This window comes from Musca autumnalis, unplaced genomic scaffold, assembly GCF_047663935.1.
Source record: "Musca autumnalis isolate F117 unplaced genomic scaffold, ASM4766393v1 scaffold_2, whole genome shotgun sequence".
Taxonomy (NCBI): Eukaryota; Metazoa; Arthropoda; class Insecta; order Diptera; family Muscidae; genus Musca; species Musca autumnalis.
The window spans coordinates 1,749,781-1,767,200 of record NW_027411755.1 but is presented as its reverse complement, the minus strand read 5'-3'; the positions used below and the strand labels follow the sequence as shown (position 1 = coordinate 1,767,200).

At 34.8% G+C, this 17,420-nt stretch overlaps 4 protein-coding genes across 4 annotated transcripts in view; 1 reads left to right on the top strand and 3 right to left on the bottom strand.

The window, feature by feature from the left end:
* Positions 1-17,420, bottom strand: part of LOC141393505 (uncharacterized) — a 231,911-nt gene that overhangs the window by 96,892 nt on the left and 117,599 nt on the right. The gene's annotated exons all lie outside the window — the stretch shown is intronic.
* Positions 11,524-12,514, top strand: epsilonCOP (coatomer subunit epsilon). Its single transcript, XM_073966506.1, has one exon. It carries the CDS (start codon positions 11,524-11,526, stop codon positions 12,427-12,429), a length of 906 nt encoding a protein of 301 aa, XP_073822607.1. The 3' UTR covers positions 12,430-12,514.
* Positions 12,497-13,253, bottom strand: Phf5a (PHD finger protein 5a). Its single transcript, XM_073966507.1, has 4 exons — positions 13,065-13,253; positions 12,819-13,009; positions 12,666-12,751; positions 12,497-12,608 (listed from the first exon to the last, which is right to left on the bottom strand). The coding sequence occupies exons 1-4, from the start codon at positions 13,114-13,116 to the stop codon at positions 12,602-12,604; spliced, it is 336 nt and encodes a 111-aa protein (XP_073822608.1). The 5' UTR covers positions 13,117-13,253; the 3' UTR covers positions 12,497-12,601.
* On the bottom strand, positions 15,711-17,267 carry Trmt6 (tRNA methyltransferase 6 non-catalytic subunit). Its single transcript, XM_073966503.1, has 2 exons — positions 16,202-17,267; positions 15,711-16,136 (listed from the first exon to the last, which is right to left on the bottom strand). The coding sequence occupies exons 1-2, from the start codon at positions 17,118-17,120 to the stop codon at positions 15,751-15,753; spliced, it is 1,305 nt and encodes a 434-aa protein (XP_073822604.1). The 5' UTR covers positions 17,121-17,267; the 3' UTR covers positions 15,711-15,750.

Genomic DNA, 17,420 nt, shown 5'->3' with positions numbered 1-17,420 from the left:
TCAGTTGAGAGTTGCCATACGTGGATCAATTTTGACAACTGGCAACGCCACTCAACGATAATTGTTATCGATGATCGACCCCTTGAATTAAGGCTGTTAATGCAAATTAAGACTGCCGTCTGTCTAGGCCAGGGTCGAGCTTCTTTGCTTAGACCGTATAGTGAGGGCGCCCACTGAGTTGTTTTTATACCCTCCACCATAGGATGGGGGTATATTAAGTTTGTCACTACGTTTGCAATTCTACATCGATATAGCCATGTCCGTCTGTGGAAATCACTCTAGCGTCCGAACGGATTGACGTAGGTTGATGAAATTTTGGGAAAATATGTTATATTTACGTAGGACTTTTGGTATTGAAAGCGAGCTATGTAGGTCCACGCTTTCGTATAGCCCCCATACAAAATGACGCGTGACACGTCGTCGTTTTAAAGAATTTTTAAGATATTTGGCCCATTTTACCACCGAATTGGTTGTAATTTGGCACTTTGTGTCTCCAGAGGTCAAAAAATATTCCTACCAAAGTTGGGTTATATAGGTCCACGTTTTGGTATAGCCCCCATATAAAGTACGCGTCATTTTAATATATTTTAAATGTATTAGACCCATTTGACCACAGAATTGGTTGTAATTAGGTATTTTGTGCCTTCAGAGGCCAGAAAACATTCCTACCAAAGTTGGGTTATATAGGTCCACGTTTTGGTATAGTCCCCACATAAGACCCCTTATAAAGTACGCGTCATTTTAATATATTTTGACTGTATTAGACCCATTTGACCAAAGAATCGGTTGTAACTTTGTATTTTGTGTTTCCAGAGGCTAAGAAATATTTCTACCATAAAATGTTTATATAGGTCCACGTGTTGATATAGCCCCCATAATACAATATCTCCCGATTTTCGATATTTTGAACGTTTTAGCCTCATTATCACACCGATATGGCTGAAATTTGGTATTTAGTCTTCTTTAGGCGTATAAAACTTTCCCCCAGAAATTTGTAGGTATAGGTCCACGCCATCATATAGCCCCCATAGAACGGTACCTTCCGAATTTCGCTATTTTGAAGGTAGTGGCCACATTAATCCACCGAAATGGCTGAAATTTGTGGTGGAGGGTATAAAAAGTTCGGCCCGACCGAACTTAACGCTTTTCTTACTTGTTGTATTTGCTTCTCTCTCTCTCACGTACAGTGTAAATGAATGAAAACAAACAAAAACATAATGTGGTTGTTGCTTTTTTCACTCATACGTCCATACATGTCTTCGCTTTGGTTGTATTTCTGTGGTCGTCGCTGGTCTAGGCTATCAACCTTCTTTATGAGGATTTATCTATATATATAAAAGAGCTCAGTGAGTGAGTGAGTGAGTGAGTGACTGACATATCATCGCCCAGACGAAACCGCTGAAGCTAGAAAGCTGAAATTTTGACTGCGGGTTGCTGTCGGTGTGTAGGGGTGAGATAAGGCTGGGTTTTTGGAAATTCGACCTAGAAGGGTACGAAAAGTACTAAAAGGTACTAAATATGGTACCCTTTGTATTAGGCAAACGGGAAGAGCTAGAATTCTGAAATTTGGAATGAGGGTAACTGATGGAGAGTTAGAAAGATGTACCAAAGGGTTTTTGGAAATTCGACCTATAAGTGTACGAAAAGTTACTAAATTTGGTACCAATTGTATATTTTGATCAGATATAGCTACAATCTTCATATTTGGTATGGGAATCAAGGTTGGGAAGTGGCGTTAATATAGGGAAATGATTTTGGAAGTTCGTACTTATGTGTACGAGTAATACTAAATGGTACTAAATTTGGTACAATTCGGATTTGGGTGACCGGATAGAGCTGAAAACCTGAAATTTGGAATTTAGATTACCGTTGAAGCGTGCGATTGAGATATGGGTGTACTTTTGGAAATTCATACTTATGTGTACGAAAAGTACTAAATGGTACCAAATTTGGTACACTTTGGATTTAGATAGACATAGAAACCTGAAATTTGGAATTATGATTACTGATGGAGTGAAGGATTGAGGTAGTTTTGGAAATTCTTACTTATGGGTACGAAAAGTTGTAAACGGTACTAAATTTGGTACAAATTGGATTTGGGTGAACGGATAGAGCTGGAATCCTGAAATTTGGAATTTAATTACTGTTGGAGTGTAGGATTGAGTTAGTATTAGAAATTTATACTTATGGGTACGGAAAGTACTAAATGGTACTAAATTTGGTACAATTTAAATTTAGTTGAACGGATAGAGTTGGAATCCTGAAATTTCGAATTAAGGTTACTGATGGAGTGTAGGATTGAGGTAGTTTTGGAAATTCATACTTATGTGTACGAAAAGTAGTAAATGGTACCAAATTTGGTACAATTTGGATTTAGATAGACATGGAAAACGGAAATTTCGAATTAAGGTTACTGATGGAGTGTAGGATTGAGGTAGTTTTGGAAATTCATACTTATGGGAACGGAAAGTACTAAATGTACTAAATTTGGTACAATTTATATTTGGGTGAACGGATAGAGCTGGAATCCAGAAATTTCGAATTAAATTGAAATTTCGGAAAATTCTAAATTTGGTATAAGTTGCATTTGTATGGAGAGATAGCCCTGTAATCCGGAAATTATAATAAATAGTAAATAATAAATAATAAATAATAAATAATAAATAATAAATAATAAATAATAAATAATCTATATATATAAAAGAGCTTAGTGAGTGAGTGACTGACATATCATCGCCCAGACGAAACCGCTGAAGCTAGAAAGCTGAAATTTGGACTGTGGGTTGCTGTCGGTGTGTAGGGGTGAGATAAGGCTGGGTTTTTGGAAATTCGACCTAGAAGGGTACGAAAAGTACTAAAAGGTACTAAATATGGTACCCTTTGTATTAGGCAAACGGGAAGAGCTAGAATTCTGAAATTTGGAATGAGGGTAACTGATGGAGAGTTAGAAAGATGTACCAAAGGGTTTTTGGAAATTCGACCTATAAGTGTACGAAAAGTTACTAAATTTGGTACCAATTGTATATTTTGATCAGATATAGCTACAATCTTCATATTTGGTATGGGAATCAAGGTTGGGAAGTGGCGTTAATATAGGGAAATGATTTTGGAAGTTCGTACTTATGTGTACGAGTAATACTAAATGGTACTAAATTTGGTACAATTCGGATTTGGGTGACCGGATAGAGCTGAAAACCTGAAATTTGGAATTTAGATTACCGTTGAAGCGTGCGATTGAGATATGGGTGTACTTTTGGAAATTCATACTTATGTGTACGAAAAGTACTAAATGGTACCAAATTTGGTACACTTTGGATTTAGATAGACATAGAAACCTGAAATTTGGAATTATGATTACTGATGGAGTGAAGGATTGAGGTAGTTTTGGAAATTCTTACTTATGGGTACGAAAAGTTGTAAACGGTACTAAATTTGGTACAAATTGGATTTGGGTGAACGGATAGAGCTGGAATCCTGAAATTTGGAATTTAATTACTGTTGGAGTGTAGGATTGAGTTAGTATTAGAAATTTATACTTATGGGTACGGAAAGTACTAAATGGTACTAAATTTGGTACAATTTAAATTTAGTTGAACGGATAGAGTTGGAATCCTGAAATTTCGAATTAAGGTTACTGATGGAGTGTAGGATTGAGGTAGTTTTGGAAATTCATACTTATGTGTACGAAAAGTAGTAAATGGTACCAAATTTGGTACAATTTGGATTTAGATAGACATGGAAAACGGAAATTTCGAATTAAGGTTACTGATGGAGTGTAGGATTGAGGTAGTTTTGGAAATTCATACTTATGGGAACGGAAAGTACTAAATGTACTAAATTTGGTACAATTTATATTTGGGTGAACGGATAGAGCTGGAATCCAGAAATTTCGAATTAAATTGAAATTTCGGAAAATTCTAAATTTGGTATAAGTTGCATTTGTATGGAGAGATAGCCCTGTAATCCGGAAATTATAATAAATAGTAAATAATAAATAATAAATAATAAATAATAAATAATAAATAATAAATAATAAATAATCTATATATATAAAAGAGCTTAGTGAGTGAGTGACTGACATATCATCGCCCAGACGAAACCGCTGAAGCTAGAAAGCTGAAATTTGGACTGTGGGTTGCTGTCGGTGTGTAGGGGTGAGATAAGGCTGGGTTTTTGGAAATTCGACCTAGAAGGGTACGAAAAGTACTAAAAGGTACTAAATATGGTACCCTTTGTATTAGGCAAACGGGAAGAGCTAGAATTCTGAAATTTGGAATGAGGGTAACTGATGGAGAGTTAGAAAGATGTACCATAGGGTTTTTGGAAATTCGACCTATAAGTGTACGAAAAGTTACTAAATTTGGTACCAATTGTATATTTTGAGCGGATATAGCTACAATCTTCATATTTGTTATGGGAATCAAGGTTGGGAAGTGGTGTTGATATAAGGAAATGATTTTGGAAGTTCGTACTAATGTGTACGAGTAGTACTAAATGGTACTAAATTTGGTACAATTTGGATTTGGGTGAACGGATAGAGCTGAAAACCTGAAACTTGGAATTTAGATTACCGTTGAAGCGTACGATTGAGATGTGGGTGTACTTTTGGAAATTCATACTTATGTGTACGAAAAGTACTAAATAGTACCAAATTTGGTACAATTTGGATTTAGATAGACACGGAAACCTGAAATTTGGAATTAAGATTACTGATGGAGTAAAGGATTGAGGTAGTTTTGGAAATTCTTACTTATGGGTACAAAAAGTAGTAAACGGTACTAAATTTGGTACAAATTGGATTTGGGTGAACGGATAGAGCTGGAATTCTGAAATTTGGAATTTAATTACTTTTGGAGTGTAGGATTATGTTAGTCTTGGAAATTTATACTTATGGGTACGGAAAATACTAAATGGTACTAAATTTGGTACAATTTAAATTTAGTTGAACGGATAGAGTTGGAATCCTGAAATTTGGAATTAAGGTTACTTATGGAGTGTAGGATTAAGATAGTTTTGGAAATTCATACTTATGGGTACGGAAAGTACTAAATGTACTAAATTTGGTACAATTTATATTTGGGTGAACGGATAGAGTTGGAATCTTGAAATTTCGAATTATGGTTACTGTTGGAGTGTATGATTGAGGAAGGTTTGGAAATTCTTACTTATGGGTACGAAAAGTACTAAATTTGGTACAATTTGTATGTGAGTGAACGCATAGAGATGGAATACTGAAATTTGGAATTAAAACTACTTTTGAAGTGTAGGATTGAGGTAATTCTGAAATTCGTACTTTTAAGTACGGAAAATACTAAATTTGGTATAAATTGCATTTGGATGGAGAGATGGCGCTGGAATCCGCAAATTATAATAAATAGTAAATAATAAATCATAAATAATAAATAATCTATATATATAAAAGAGCTTAGTGAGTGAGTGACTGAGTGAGTGACTGACATATCATCGCCCAGACGAAACCGCTGAAGCTAGAAAGCTGAAATTTTGACTGTGGGTTGCTGTCGGTGTGTAGGGGTGAGATAAGGCTGGGTTTTTGGAAATTCGACTTAGAAGGGTACGAAAAGTACTAAAAGGTACTAAATATGGTACCCTTTGTATTAGGCAAACGGGAAGAGCTAGAATTCTGAAATTTGGAATGAGGGTAACTGATGGAGAGTTAGAAAGATGTACCATAGGGTTTTTGGAAATTCGACCTATAAGTGTACGAAAAGTTACTAAATTTGGTACCAATTGTATATTTTGAGCGGATATAGCTACAATCTTCATATTTGTTATGGGAATCAAGGTTGGGAAGTAGTGTTGATATAAGAAATTATTTTGGAAGTTCGTACTTATGTATACGAGAAGTACTAAATGGTACTAAATTTGGTACAATTTGGATTTATGTGAACGGATAGAGCTGAAAACCTGAAATTTGGAATTTAGATTGAAGTGTACGATTGAGATATGGGGGTAGTTTTGGAAGTTCGTACTTATGTGTACGAAAAGTATTAAATGGTACCAAATTTGGTACAATTTGGATTTAGATAGACATGAAAACCTGAAATTTTGAATTAAGATTACTGATGGAGTGAAGGATTGAGGTAGTTTTAGAAATTCTTACTTATGGGTACGAAAAGTAGTAAACGGTACTAAATTTGGTACAAATTGGATATGTGTGAACGGATAGAGCTGGAATCCTGAAATTTGGAATTTAATTACTTTTGGAGTGTCGGATTGAGTTATTGTTGGAATTTCGTACTTTTGGGTACGGAAAGTACTAAATGGTACTAAATTTGGTACAATATAAATTTTGTTGAACGGATAGAGCTGAAATACTGAAATTTTAATTTAACATTACTATTGGGGTGTAGGATTGAGCAAGTTTTGGAAATTCGTACTTAGGGGGAACGAAAAGTACTAAATGGTACGCAATTTGGATTTGATTGAACGGATAGAGCTGGAGTGCTGAAATTTGGAATTAAGATAACAGATGAAGTGTATGATTGAGGAAGTTTTGGTAGTTCGTACTTATGGGTACGGAAAGTACTAAATTTGGTACAATTTGGAATTGGGGGAACGAATAGAGCTGGGATCCCGAAATTTGGAAGTAAGATTACTTATGGAGTGTAGGATTGAGGTAGTTATGGAAATTCGTACTTATAGGTACGGAAAGTAGTAAATGGTACTAAATTTGGTACAATTTAAATTTAGGTGGACGGATAGAGCTGGAATACTGTAATTTGGAATTGAGATTACTTATGGAGTGTAGGATTGAGGTAGTTATGGAAATTCGTACTTATAGGTACGGAAAGTACTAAATGGTACTAATTTTGGTACATTTTGGATTTGGGTGAACAGATAGAGCTGGAATCCTGAAATCTGTAATTATTTATTTATTTATTTATTTATTTATTCAAATCCATTCTAGTAATACTAGGCCTACAAGACCATATAAACGTATTACTTAGCATATAAATCCTGAGTATTTAATACTACATTATAAAATATACAAAATTATTGACATCTATAATCCTTATTCTTGGCTCCCCAGCCGTAAAAATATATATAAAAAAACAAACAAATGTAAAATGGCCAAGTGAACAATAACCCATACAAGCTACAATTATGTAACTAAATGATTGAAAACAACAATACGTAGTTGCGAAAAAAAGACAAAGTGATAAAATTGTATTTCAAACAGTTCGGCGTGAAATTAGATGAGCATGAAGTTTCTTTCTAAACACATTATTAGAGTGAGAAAATATCCTTAGTTCATGAGGCAGTGGATTCCAGGTACGTGCAACGCGAACTAAGAACGATCTTGCATATGTATTTCTAATAAGTATAGGAATATTTATCTGCGGATTTCTTATTGAATGGAAAAACGTAAAGCTCGAATATAGGGACGTAGGTTTTCCAGACTTAATAATATTGTAAAAGGTTAAGAGGATACGAATAGATACAAAGTCAGCAAAAGAACACCCCAGAAAACGTTTCACGTATTCGGAAATATGACTTCTGCGGGGAACGTTGAAAACGAATCTCACAACCGCATTCATAGCTCTCTGCAAACGAGCAAGTTGGATACCTACGCAGCCTGAGACAACTTCTAAACCATATAATATGTTAGACATTAGCATGGCATGGGCTAAACATTTCTTGACCCGAAGAGGCATGTATAGATTGGAAGCATATATCCTTCTTAGCAAAGACCAAATTCTTCCAGATAAAGCATCAATATGTTGTTTAAATGATAGTTCATTGTCAACTACAACACCTAAAATCTTGTGGTGCGTAACAAAATCGATATAGTTATTGTGCAAACAGATGTTCATATCAGGAGCTGCGTTCTTAGTCCTACCAAACATTAAAGCCTTAGTTTTTGAAGAATTTATAGTAAGATAGTTGGAGGTTGCCCAACACAAAAATTGCTGAAGACATTCATTTATAGAGTTCTCGAACGATAACAAATTACTAACGTGACCTACAAAAATCAAGAAAATATCATCTGCAAATTGAAATGTCCTGCAAAACTCAAAATCTAAGGCATCACGCAGGTCATTAACATAAAGAATGAACAACAATGGTCCCAAAACAGAACCTTGCGGTATACCACTATGAAGCGAAACTGTGTCGGACTGACAGCTGTTAGCAACAACAAACTGACATCTGTCTCTTATGTATGAGTAAATAAGCTTGCAGGCAGTGAAAGAAAAATTAAAATTGTCTCTTAGTTTTGTAATCATATGAAAAAAATTTATAGAATTGAAAGCTTTCGATAGATCAAGAGATACTAAAACACTTAACTTTCCTTCATTTATATTCTGACGAATGAAATCAGTTGCTTTCAAGAGCAAATGTGTTGTGTTGTGCCCCTGACGGAACGCATACTGGGTATCTGAAATCAAATTAGATGTGTATTCCAAAATCTGATCTTTCAAAATGACTTCGACGACTTTTGAAATAGCTGGAAGGATAGATATAGGGCGTAGGTCGTCAGGACTACGAACATTTTTTGTTTTTGGAATAGGAACCACTCGGGCATTTTTCCAAGCTAACGGAAAAGTTGAAGATGTTAAAATATAGTTCACCAAATGCAAAATATATTCTGAAATATAGGGGTAGACAAGTTTTAGGAAGTGTATAGGAATTCCATCAACACCCACTGATTTAGATTTAATTTTGGTCATAGCATCAAAAATCTCCACTGCAGAAACACATCTAAATGAAAAAGAGGAAGTATTGTCACTGAATTGGGTAAGATCCAAATCATTATTTGATGTTAGATTGCCTTGCGCAAAAAAAGTATTTATGTCATTTACATCGATATCAAACTCAGGGCTGTCATGCTGAACACATCCCGAGTTTTTGAGTAGTCTCCACATTTCAACAGAACTCATGCTACCAAAAAGCTTTGAAAAATATCTACGTTTCGCCCTGCGAATAACAGTCCTTGCTTTGTTACGATACCTACAGTACTTTAACCAATTGTCCTGAGTCCGAATAGACTGGAAAGCTGAAAATGCCAGATCTCTTACTGACCTTGCAAACGTTACATCACATGCTTGAAACCAATTACTTGATGATAAATGTATTTTCTTTCTAATTACTGGTACACAAGTAAAGAGATTCGTTAGCAAATCACTTATATAAGAACACTTTATGTTTACATCTATTGCATTTAACATTGCATTACTGTCAAACGATTCAAGAAAAGAAAATAGGCGATCCCAATCTACATTGCTAAAATCACGAAATTCTATAAAGTCGGACGGACAATGAATCTTGAAGCCGAGAGATCCAAAAACAAGGGCATGGTCAGACACAGATGGACATTGGACCTGATCAAAATGGCTTAGGCACGAAATATCACTCAAAATCATAAAATCAATAAGTGATGTAGTCCTTCTTCCTAGATCGAAATGCGTTGGTTTGGAATTATGTACTACAGACATACTATAACGTGTACAGAAAGCTCGAATAGCATTCGCTTTGGAGGCATTAAAAAGATTGGAGTTAAAATCTCCTAAAATTATAACATTGGAATATTTAGAGATTAAATGCTTATGATGGTGTTCAAAGCAAACTAGATTTCCAGAAGCCAAGTAGACAACGCCAAAAAGAATTTTAACATTATCAAAATGAGTTTCAATAAATAACGATTCACAACCTACAACAGAAATCTGAAATACAATTCTATACGAAAGTCCATTGCATATAAATATTCCGACACCCCCACCCCTGCCAGGACTTTGTCGGTCATTACGACAAAGCCTGTACCCGGGTAAGGAAACAGCATTATTACTAATCTCAGAAGATAGCCATGTTTCTGATACAGCAAACATATGAAATATGCTATCTTTTAAGATTTGTCGCAATTCATCAATTTTATGATGGGGCTTGATGCTACGGCAATTTAAATGCGCAAATTTAAAATTTTGATTGAATGGATTAAGTACAGATTTAATGTAAGAGTTATTGTTCACAACTGGACCAAGATTATCATTTAAATGCATCATTAGGCAAGAAATAAATTTGGGAGGGGAACCAAGAATTAAAACTAAAGACTATTACTTTTAAATATAAATGCATTATAACAATTCAAAATTAACACATTCATACAGCTGATCATTAATTTGTATAAAAATGAGATCATTATTCATTACACTAATAATACAGAAATATTGAAATGACTGGAAAAAATACTTATTTGAGGGAATAAGAAAATACTGCATACACATTACTAGGATGAAGCGCCCACTAAACCATTCAGAAGCGAGTTACACTTGTTGGCGTCAGCATACATTTCTTTCCCGTCCGAAATAAATATTTTGGCTTTCAATTCATTTGAATCATTTATTAAGATTATCTATGGAGTGTAGCATTGAGGTAGTTTTTGAAATTCGTACTTATGGGTACGGAAAATACTAAATGGTACTAAATTTCGTACAATTTATATTTGGGTGAACGAAAAGAGCTGGAATCCTGAAATTTCGAGTTAAGGTTACTGTTGGAGTGTGGGATTGAGGAAGTTTTGGAAATTCGTACTTATGGGTACGAATAGTACTAAATGCTACTAAATTTGGTACAATTTAGATTTGGATGGACGGATAGAGGTGGAATCCTGAAATTCGCAATTACTGTTGGAGATAGTTATTGAAATTCGAACTTTCATACGAAAAGTATTAATGGTATTATGAATAGAGGTGGAATTTTGATATTATAGCCGCTGTTGGTGTGTAGGGTTGAGATATGGATGTGGTTGTGGATATACGTACAATAAGTGTACGAAAATTACTAAGTGGCACAGAATTTGTTCCAAATTGTTATTGTGTAAAGGCGTAGAGCTAAAATTGTGAAATCCGGTATTAGCATAGCAGTTGACGTTTAGAGTGGAGATAGAGAGCAAGTTTTGGAAATTCGTACTAATGTATACGAAAAATACTAAATCGCGGTTGGGATATAGTTTTGGATAAAAGGAAGTAATTTTTGAAACTTATACATACTATAAGTATTAAATTTGGTACCAGTTTGGTGTTGCATGAAGGGATATACATAGGTGGAATTGTTGTATGAGGGATTGTGTTGGTGTTTAGATACGGATTTTTTGAAATGCATACAAATTCTAAAATTAGGCTGAGGGCTGGATGATTTATTGAGAAATACGAAATGTACTAAATGGTATTAAATTTGACGTTGGGTTGGAAGATGGAAATGATGTGTTTTTCGTTCGCAATCATTTTCTTTTGACATAGTGAAACAGGCCCTAAATTGTGTTAAATTAACATAATTACGACAATGGATACGTTACGTTTCCATTAACTACATTTCCAAAATAAACAATGAACATCACTAAACATACCCAACATCAGACTTAACACGTCATATAAGAAAAATAAAAGCAAGAATTGGAAATTACTAAAAAAACTAAAATAAATTTCGATTAAGGTTGATTACATTCGTTAAATATTTTGTGAGGATTCTTAATTTACATTTATTTACATTTTTAGGTTGAACTAGAGAATGAGCAAAATGGCACAAGAAGAAGATACCAATTCTACCCTTTTTTATGCACGCAATGAATATTACATTGGAAACTTTATGGGATCTGTCAATTTCGTGCTTCCTGAGCAGGGAACTGCTGGCTCGGAATTATTATCCTACATGTACTTGTCGTATCTGGCAATAGATTCGGGTAGGCTGATTGCCAGCGATATCAAGGAGAACAATAACACGCCACTTTTGGCTCTGCGCTACATAAATGAAGCCTTCGAACAACCGGATAAAATTGAAGACATTTTAAATAAGCTGACAGATAAGGTGGCTGGGGAAGAAGATGAAACAAACATATGGCATATAGCTACTGCCATTGTCTACTGTTATGATGAGCAGTTTGAGAATGCACTTAAAATTTTACATGGATCCACTAACTTGGAGTCAATGGCTTTGTCGGTACAGTGTTTATTAAGATTGAATCGTATTGATCTTGCTAAACAATTAGTGGCCAAAATGCAGGAAATCTCCGATGACCATACATTAACCCAGTTGGCTCAAGCCTGGGTAGCTCTGTCAACCGGAACAGAATCTATGCAGGACGCTTTCCATATCTATCAGGAATTCTGCGAAAAATATAAGCCTACACCATTGCTATTGAATGGACAAGCTGTAGTACATTTGGGTTTGGAAAGGTACGAAGAAGCTGAAGCTGTTCTGCGCGAAGCTTTGACAAAGAAACACAATGATTATGACACATTAATAAATATGATGGTATTGGCACATTTAACCGGCAAATCTCAAGAAACCATTCAACGTTATTGGGAGCAGCTACGCCAATTCTATCCCAAAAGTCAATTTGTTAAAAATTTCGATAAAAAATCTGATGAATTTGATAAACTGTGTCTAAAGTATTCGATAGAAGGCACTGCCTAAATGATAAATACATGATTATAATAGCATACGTATACACTTATATTCCACTAAAAATAAATATACCTACTTATATTTCAATATTAAAGAATGTTTCAGTTTTATTTATATAAAATTTATAATAAATCGTACCTATAAATATTAATATCCAAGGATCCACAATGTAATGTAACCTTCAGTAGCTAAAAAACAAAAACAATTAATAATAACAAAACATTTCAAAACAGGTCTACACATACTTTTGTTTGAACCCATATTTCTTACGCTCATAGAAAAGATCTGTTTTAGAACTTCCAAGATTAACAATTTTAGGACATCCATCACGCTAGAAATAAAAAATGGAAACGGCATTTAATACCAAGACAACGGTGCAGACCATACGACAGACTTACATCTTTTTCTTGTGTTGTACATTCTTTGCAATAGTAGGCATCAGAAACTCCTGGTCCACCACATATGACACATCTACCCTGATAGGAGCCATAATTGCATTCGTCACATATCCGAACTAAAGTACATGGCCTTACGTAGGAGTCACAAATAACACACTTTCCATCGCATTTTTCACATAAACGACCAATAGCTGAACAAAAGATTTAATAAATTGCTCAAAATATAGGAGGGTATAAGGATCTTACCGACACCTGGCTGTTTGCGACAAAATATTAAATCAGGATGATGCTTTGCCATTTTTGTTTAATATCACTATCCTTTTATGAATCGTTGCTAATCCAGTTTTGTTATATTAGTATATTAGTTCAGAGTATGAAAGCCGGTTTAAATGTTTAGCAACTAAATCAGCTGCGAAAATCTCCAGGTGTTGTTTGAGCACATTGGCATCAGCGTAATGCAAGTATTACGCCATACGTCAAACCAAATATAAGATATCCCAGAAAATAGTTTAAAAAAAGCGCATTCCATGGCACGATTACCAAGTCCCAGTCCACACTAGAGTGATTTCATTGAAAAATTTCATGAAATTATGCGTCTCTAGATCGACTTCCATAGTAGAGTAAAATCTTATAGCCTGTTTCTGTATGTCGAAAGAAGAATGTGTGCGAAAGAAACACGTCCAAACTCTTGTGTGTTTTTCAAATATGTTTTTTGTTTTGAAGCAAAAGCAAAGGTAAAACTATTTCGAAAACTAAAGTTCGGGCGTGTTTCATTCGCACACATTCTTCTTTCGACATACAGAAACTGGCTGTTAAAATTGCTGCAGTGAGGAATTCGATTTAAGAACGCCTAATTTCATGAAATTTTTTAATGAAATTCACGCTAGTGTGGAACCGGGACCAATACTATGTTTACATTTACGAAATCCACTCGATTTCAAATGTCAATTCCTTTGCGTATACGTCAAATGAAAACTCATCTGAAATCGATTCGATTTCATTTGACGTTTGAGCAATAGAATTGACAGTTGAAACCGAGTGGATTTCGTAAATGTAAACCAAACACAAGTTAGGTAGATGCTTCAGTCCAGTTGATCGAATTTAAAACGTCAAAAAATAGGAATTCGCCATGAAAAAATAAAACAAAAACCCATGGTTCAATTACTTAAGGTAGAATTAGACATGACATAACCATAAGGCCATATCAATCAGCTGATTGAACCAAACCTATGGAAATCAATGTATTCGATTAGTAAGTAACCATGGTACAATTACAAAGGTAGATGCCTCAGCCCAGCTGATCGAATCTAAAACGTCAAAAAACTAGGAATTCGCCATGAAAAATCAAAACAAAAAACCATATGATTCGGTAAGTAAGAGATAGCATGTCTACACTTTAGCTCTGTTCCTTTACGTTCAAGAATCTTCAAGTTTTACCACTTTTTACTCGAAAAGCGTTCCTTTACTTCTGACACAATACAATTCATATGAGAGCAGTTTACAACTTTTACTACTTTTGCCGGTTTTACCATTTACAAAAGTAAAGGAACAGGCCATTTGTAGACAAACACAAGCGATAAAAAGAGACAACAAGAGATCATTTGGCGAAAATTTTGACAGTTTTCATTACAAAAAAGTTGCTTTGTTGTATCTTACTGCGAAAAGTAGTCTTCTTATCGATGTTTTGTAGGACTTATTTATTTATTTAACCCCAGCAAAATTTATTTGAAGTTGTTCCTTGTGAAGTAGTGATTGAATAGCTTTTTTGAAGCAGTCCACGCAGAGTCATGAAAAATGCAGTCCGTTCTTCACATTTTGACAATGTCCGATTTGAATCCATTTCATAAATTTTTCACATTTTAGAAATTTCAAAATTTTGCAAAAAAAAAAAAAAAACTTAAAAAGACAAAGAACATAATTTTTTTCTTGTTAATTATAATAACAGCAATATGTTTGCATCCATAAAAAGTAATTTTGTATACAAAAAATAATAAAAGTGATTTCGAACTACATCTTTGTTTGTAGCCAAAGAAGTAGTTGAATCATATGTTGTTGTGATTTATTCACTACAAAGAACTAATGCAAAATGTGTGCTTAAGAAGTAAATTAGACAGTATCCTCACTGCACCATGCCCTTGTAAAAATCATGACTTCTTTCACTTAAAAAGATGTAGTCCGAAATCACTTGCACTCATGATTTAACTACTTCTTTGGCTACAAACATTTTGCTGGGACATTATAGTAACAAAGCAAATTTTTTTCTAATAGAAGGATTTCTCATTTAAGGAAAACATGAGAAACAAATTAGAAGAATATTTCTTCCAAAAATTTAGAGGGTTAATTGGACCAAGGTAGATATGAGTGGAGCTCAAATGATAGTAAATGTCCTCTGACCGGTCCTCTTACTGAGTAAAACATAGTTTTTCCTTACATATTTTCTCATACTTTTTCCAGTCCAGTTTTTTTTTATTCTGTAAAATTGTTCGACTTCTACTCGTAGACTCATACAACCTGATTTACCCTGTAACACCATCGTGGTGCTATGGTTAGCATGCGTGCTTCGAATGAAGAATGTCGGGCAGTGACATCAAATTGTTCTTTCATTGCTTTGACTTTGCAATGTGTTGCCTAATTTAAATCAGTGATGGCCACCAACAACAAATTTCATATGCTCGCGGGCATACGACACAAACGTACACTGTAAACACATTCGTTCGGTTAATGCATCTGCAAATGTGTGTTTTTGGCAATCACTGGCTTAAATCATAATGGGTATAATAGAAGTTTCTCCTTGGTCCTTCAGGAATGTTGGTGGAAAATTATGCTTTTTTGATGGATTGTTTAATTTGACGGATTTTTGTCGGTAACCGAAAATGAGTTGCAGAATTCCACTTTTGAAAATGTTCCCAATAAAAATTTAGGTTTCCTTTATTTAGCCAAGTGTATAACCAGTTAATAAATATCCACTATTTGCATTCATATTAACTTCGGGATGTGTGCGATTTGGTAAAATCTGGTACATACGCAACCAGTTAGACGTCAAGTGCAAATTGGTTACCTTGGAAGAGGTCTTTAATTCCACATACAACTCCATTAATACTTCCTTGCACAAACTGAAAATCACTACCGGTCTCGATGGTTTCACAAATGGTAATAGTTCCTTTACCAAATTGGCGGGATGTTCCTTTGAAGCTATAACTAGGGAATCGAATTTGTTACGCATTAAATCAACAGCTCGTCGATTTTCTATTTGCCATTTTTGAACTGTTGGTTTCGGAACAGTTTCAGACAATGGCTCTTCCTTCTTTTCATCCTTTCCTAAAATTTAAAGTATTCCTTTATAGACTTTACATGGAGATAGATAAGCAACTACGATACTTTACCTTCGTCTTCTACTTCGTTTAATTTTTGTTTCTTACTGCTCGGTTCCGCTACCTCTGTTTCATTGGAGGTTTCTTCCGATCCTTGATAAAATTCTCTCAACACGGAATAAATGTTAACAGATATACATCTATTTGTTTGCTCTTCCGGTAAATTAAGTGCCAATAGAGCTTGTTTTTGTGGTACATTTCCCGGATGCATATGTACCATTGTGGCCTCAGTATTGGCGCCTATGGAATTAAGGAAGGCAGCCGGTAGCAAACCATTGGATCCACTTTCGTATAGCAAATAGTTTCCAAATGCCGAAACTCCAGAGTACGATATAAGTTGCGACAGAGTGTCCACTCTTATACCCATAACTTTTTCAGCATCTTGCCTGTAATATATTTCCGTAATCAACCGTATTGTTGGCTGCCTTATTTGCACAAACTCAAAATACTTTTTCTCTTTCTTTTTCAAGTATTTTTCTTGTGAGTATTCAGTCTTCGAGTGAAATGTCTTTGAATTTTCCACAATTTTTTCTATGATTTTGGTACTCTCTTTACACTCATCGCGTAACTGTTCTATATCCTCTGATTTTAGAGCCTGGGAATCTCCATCGTCCTTAATGTTCCGATTATCTTCACCGCTCTGCGATATGCCTAATACTTCACGGATATTTCTCATTTCCAGTTCAGTGCACAACTCTAAAGCGTGTAAACGCTGTCGTCCTCGGTGGCTTTTACCCAGATCTTCTTTTGGACACATCCTAAACGTGGCTCCGTAAGGTTGATCCAGTAATCCCTTAAGCTCAAGCTGTTCTTTTCCCAATGTTGCTGTTGCATCTAAATTGCCAAACTTTTGTAACTTTGTATATTTCTGTCGTTGAATAACAATATAGTCTCCAAGCTTAATTTTTGGTTGCTCCTCCATGGTTGTCATAGTTCCTTAGATTTATTACAAACAAAGTAACACGTGGGACGTGGGTTGTTTTTGATGTTTTATTTTGCTTTTTTTAATTATTTGTTTAGAAGAAGAAGGAAGAGTAGGAATCTCTATCTCTTCTATAAAAACCCCAACAGAGTTGCCATTTGCTTCTATATTTAAAAAATTGCAGGCGTACAGCAGCATTACAGCAGCGTAAAAGATTATATGCCTGTTTTCAATATCATAAAGGAAACATTAGCTCTGTGCCAGAACTAAAAAGTTTTTACAATTTTTACCACTTCCCGTTCCCGTACA

What these genes read in the sequence shown, in the direction of transcription:
- Trmt6 (XM_073966503.1), bottom strand. Translation starts at nt 17,120, where the DNA reads ATGACAACCATGGAGGAGCAACCAAAAATTAAGCTTGGAGACTATATT. An exon ending in AAACGAAGTAGAAGACGAAG is followed by an intron (nt 16,137 to 16,201) that starts GTAAAGTATCGT and finishes TTTAAATTTTAG; the next exon opens with GAAAGGATGAAAAGAAGGAA.
- Phf5a (XM_073966507.1), bottom strand. Translation starts at nt 13,116, where the DNA reads ATGGCAAAGCATCATCCTGATTTAATATTTTGTCGCAAACAGCCAGGT. An exon ending in TCGCAAACAGCCAGGTGTCG is followed by an intron (nt 13,010 to 13,064) that starts GTAAGATCCTTA and finishes TCTTTTGTTCAG; the next exon opens with CTATTGGTCGTTTATGTGAA. An exon ending in GTACAACACAAGAAAAAGAT is followed by an intron (nt 12,752 to 12,818) that starts GTAAGTCTGTCG and finishes TTTTATTTCTAG; the next exon opens with CGTGATGGATGTCCTAAAAT.
- epsilonCOP (XM_073966506.1), top strand. Translation starts at nt 11,524, where the DNA reads ATGAGCAAAATGGCACAAGAAGAAGATACCAATTCTACCCTTTTTTAT.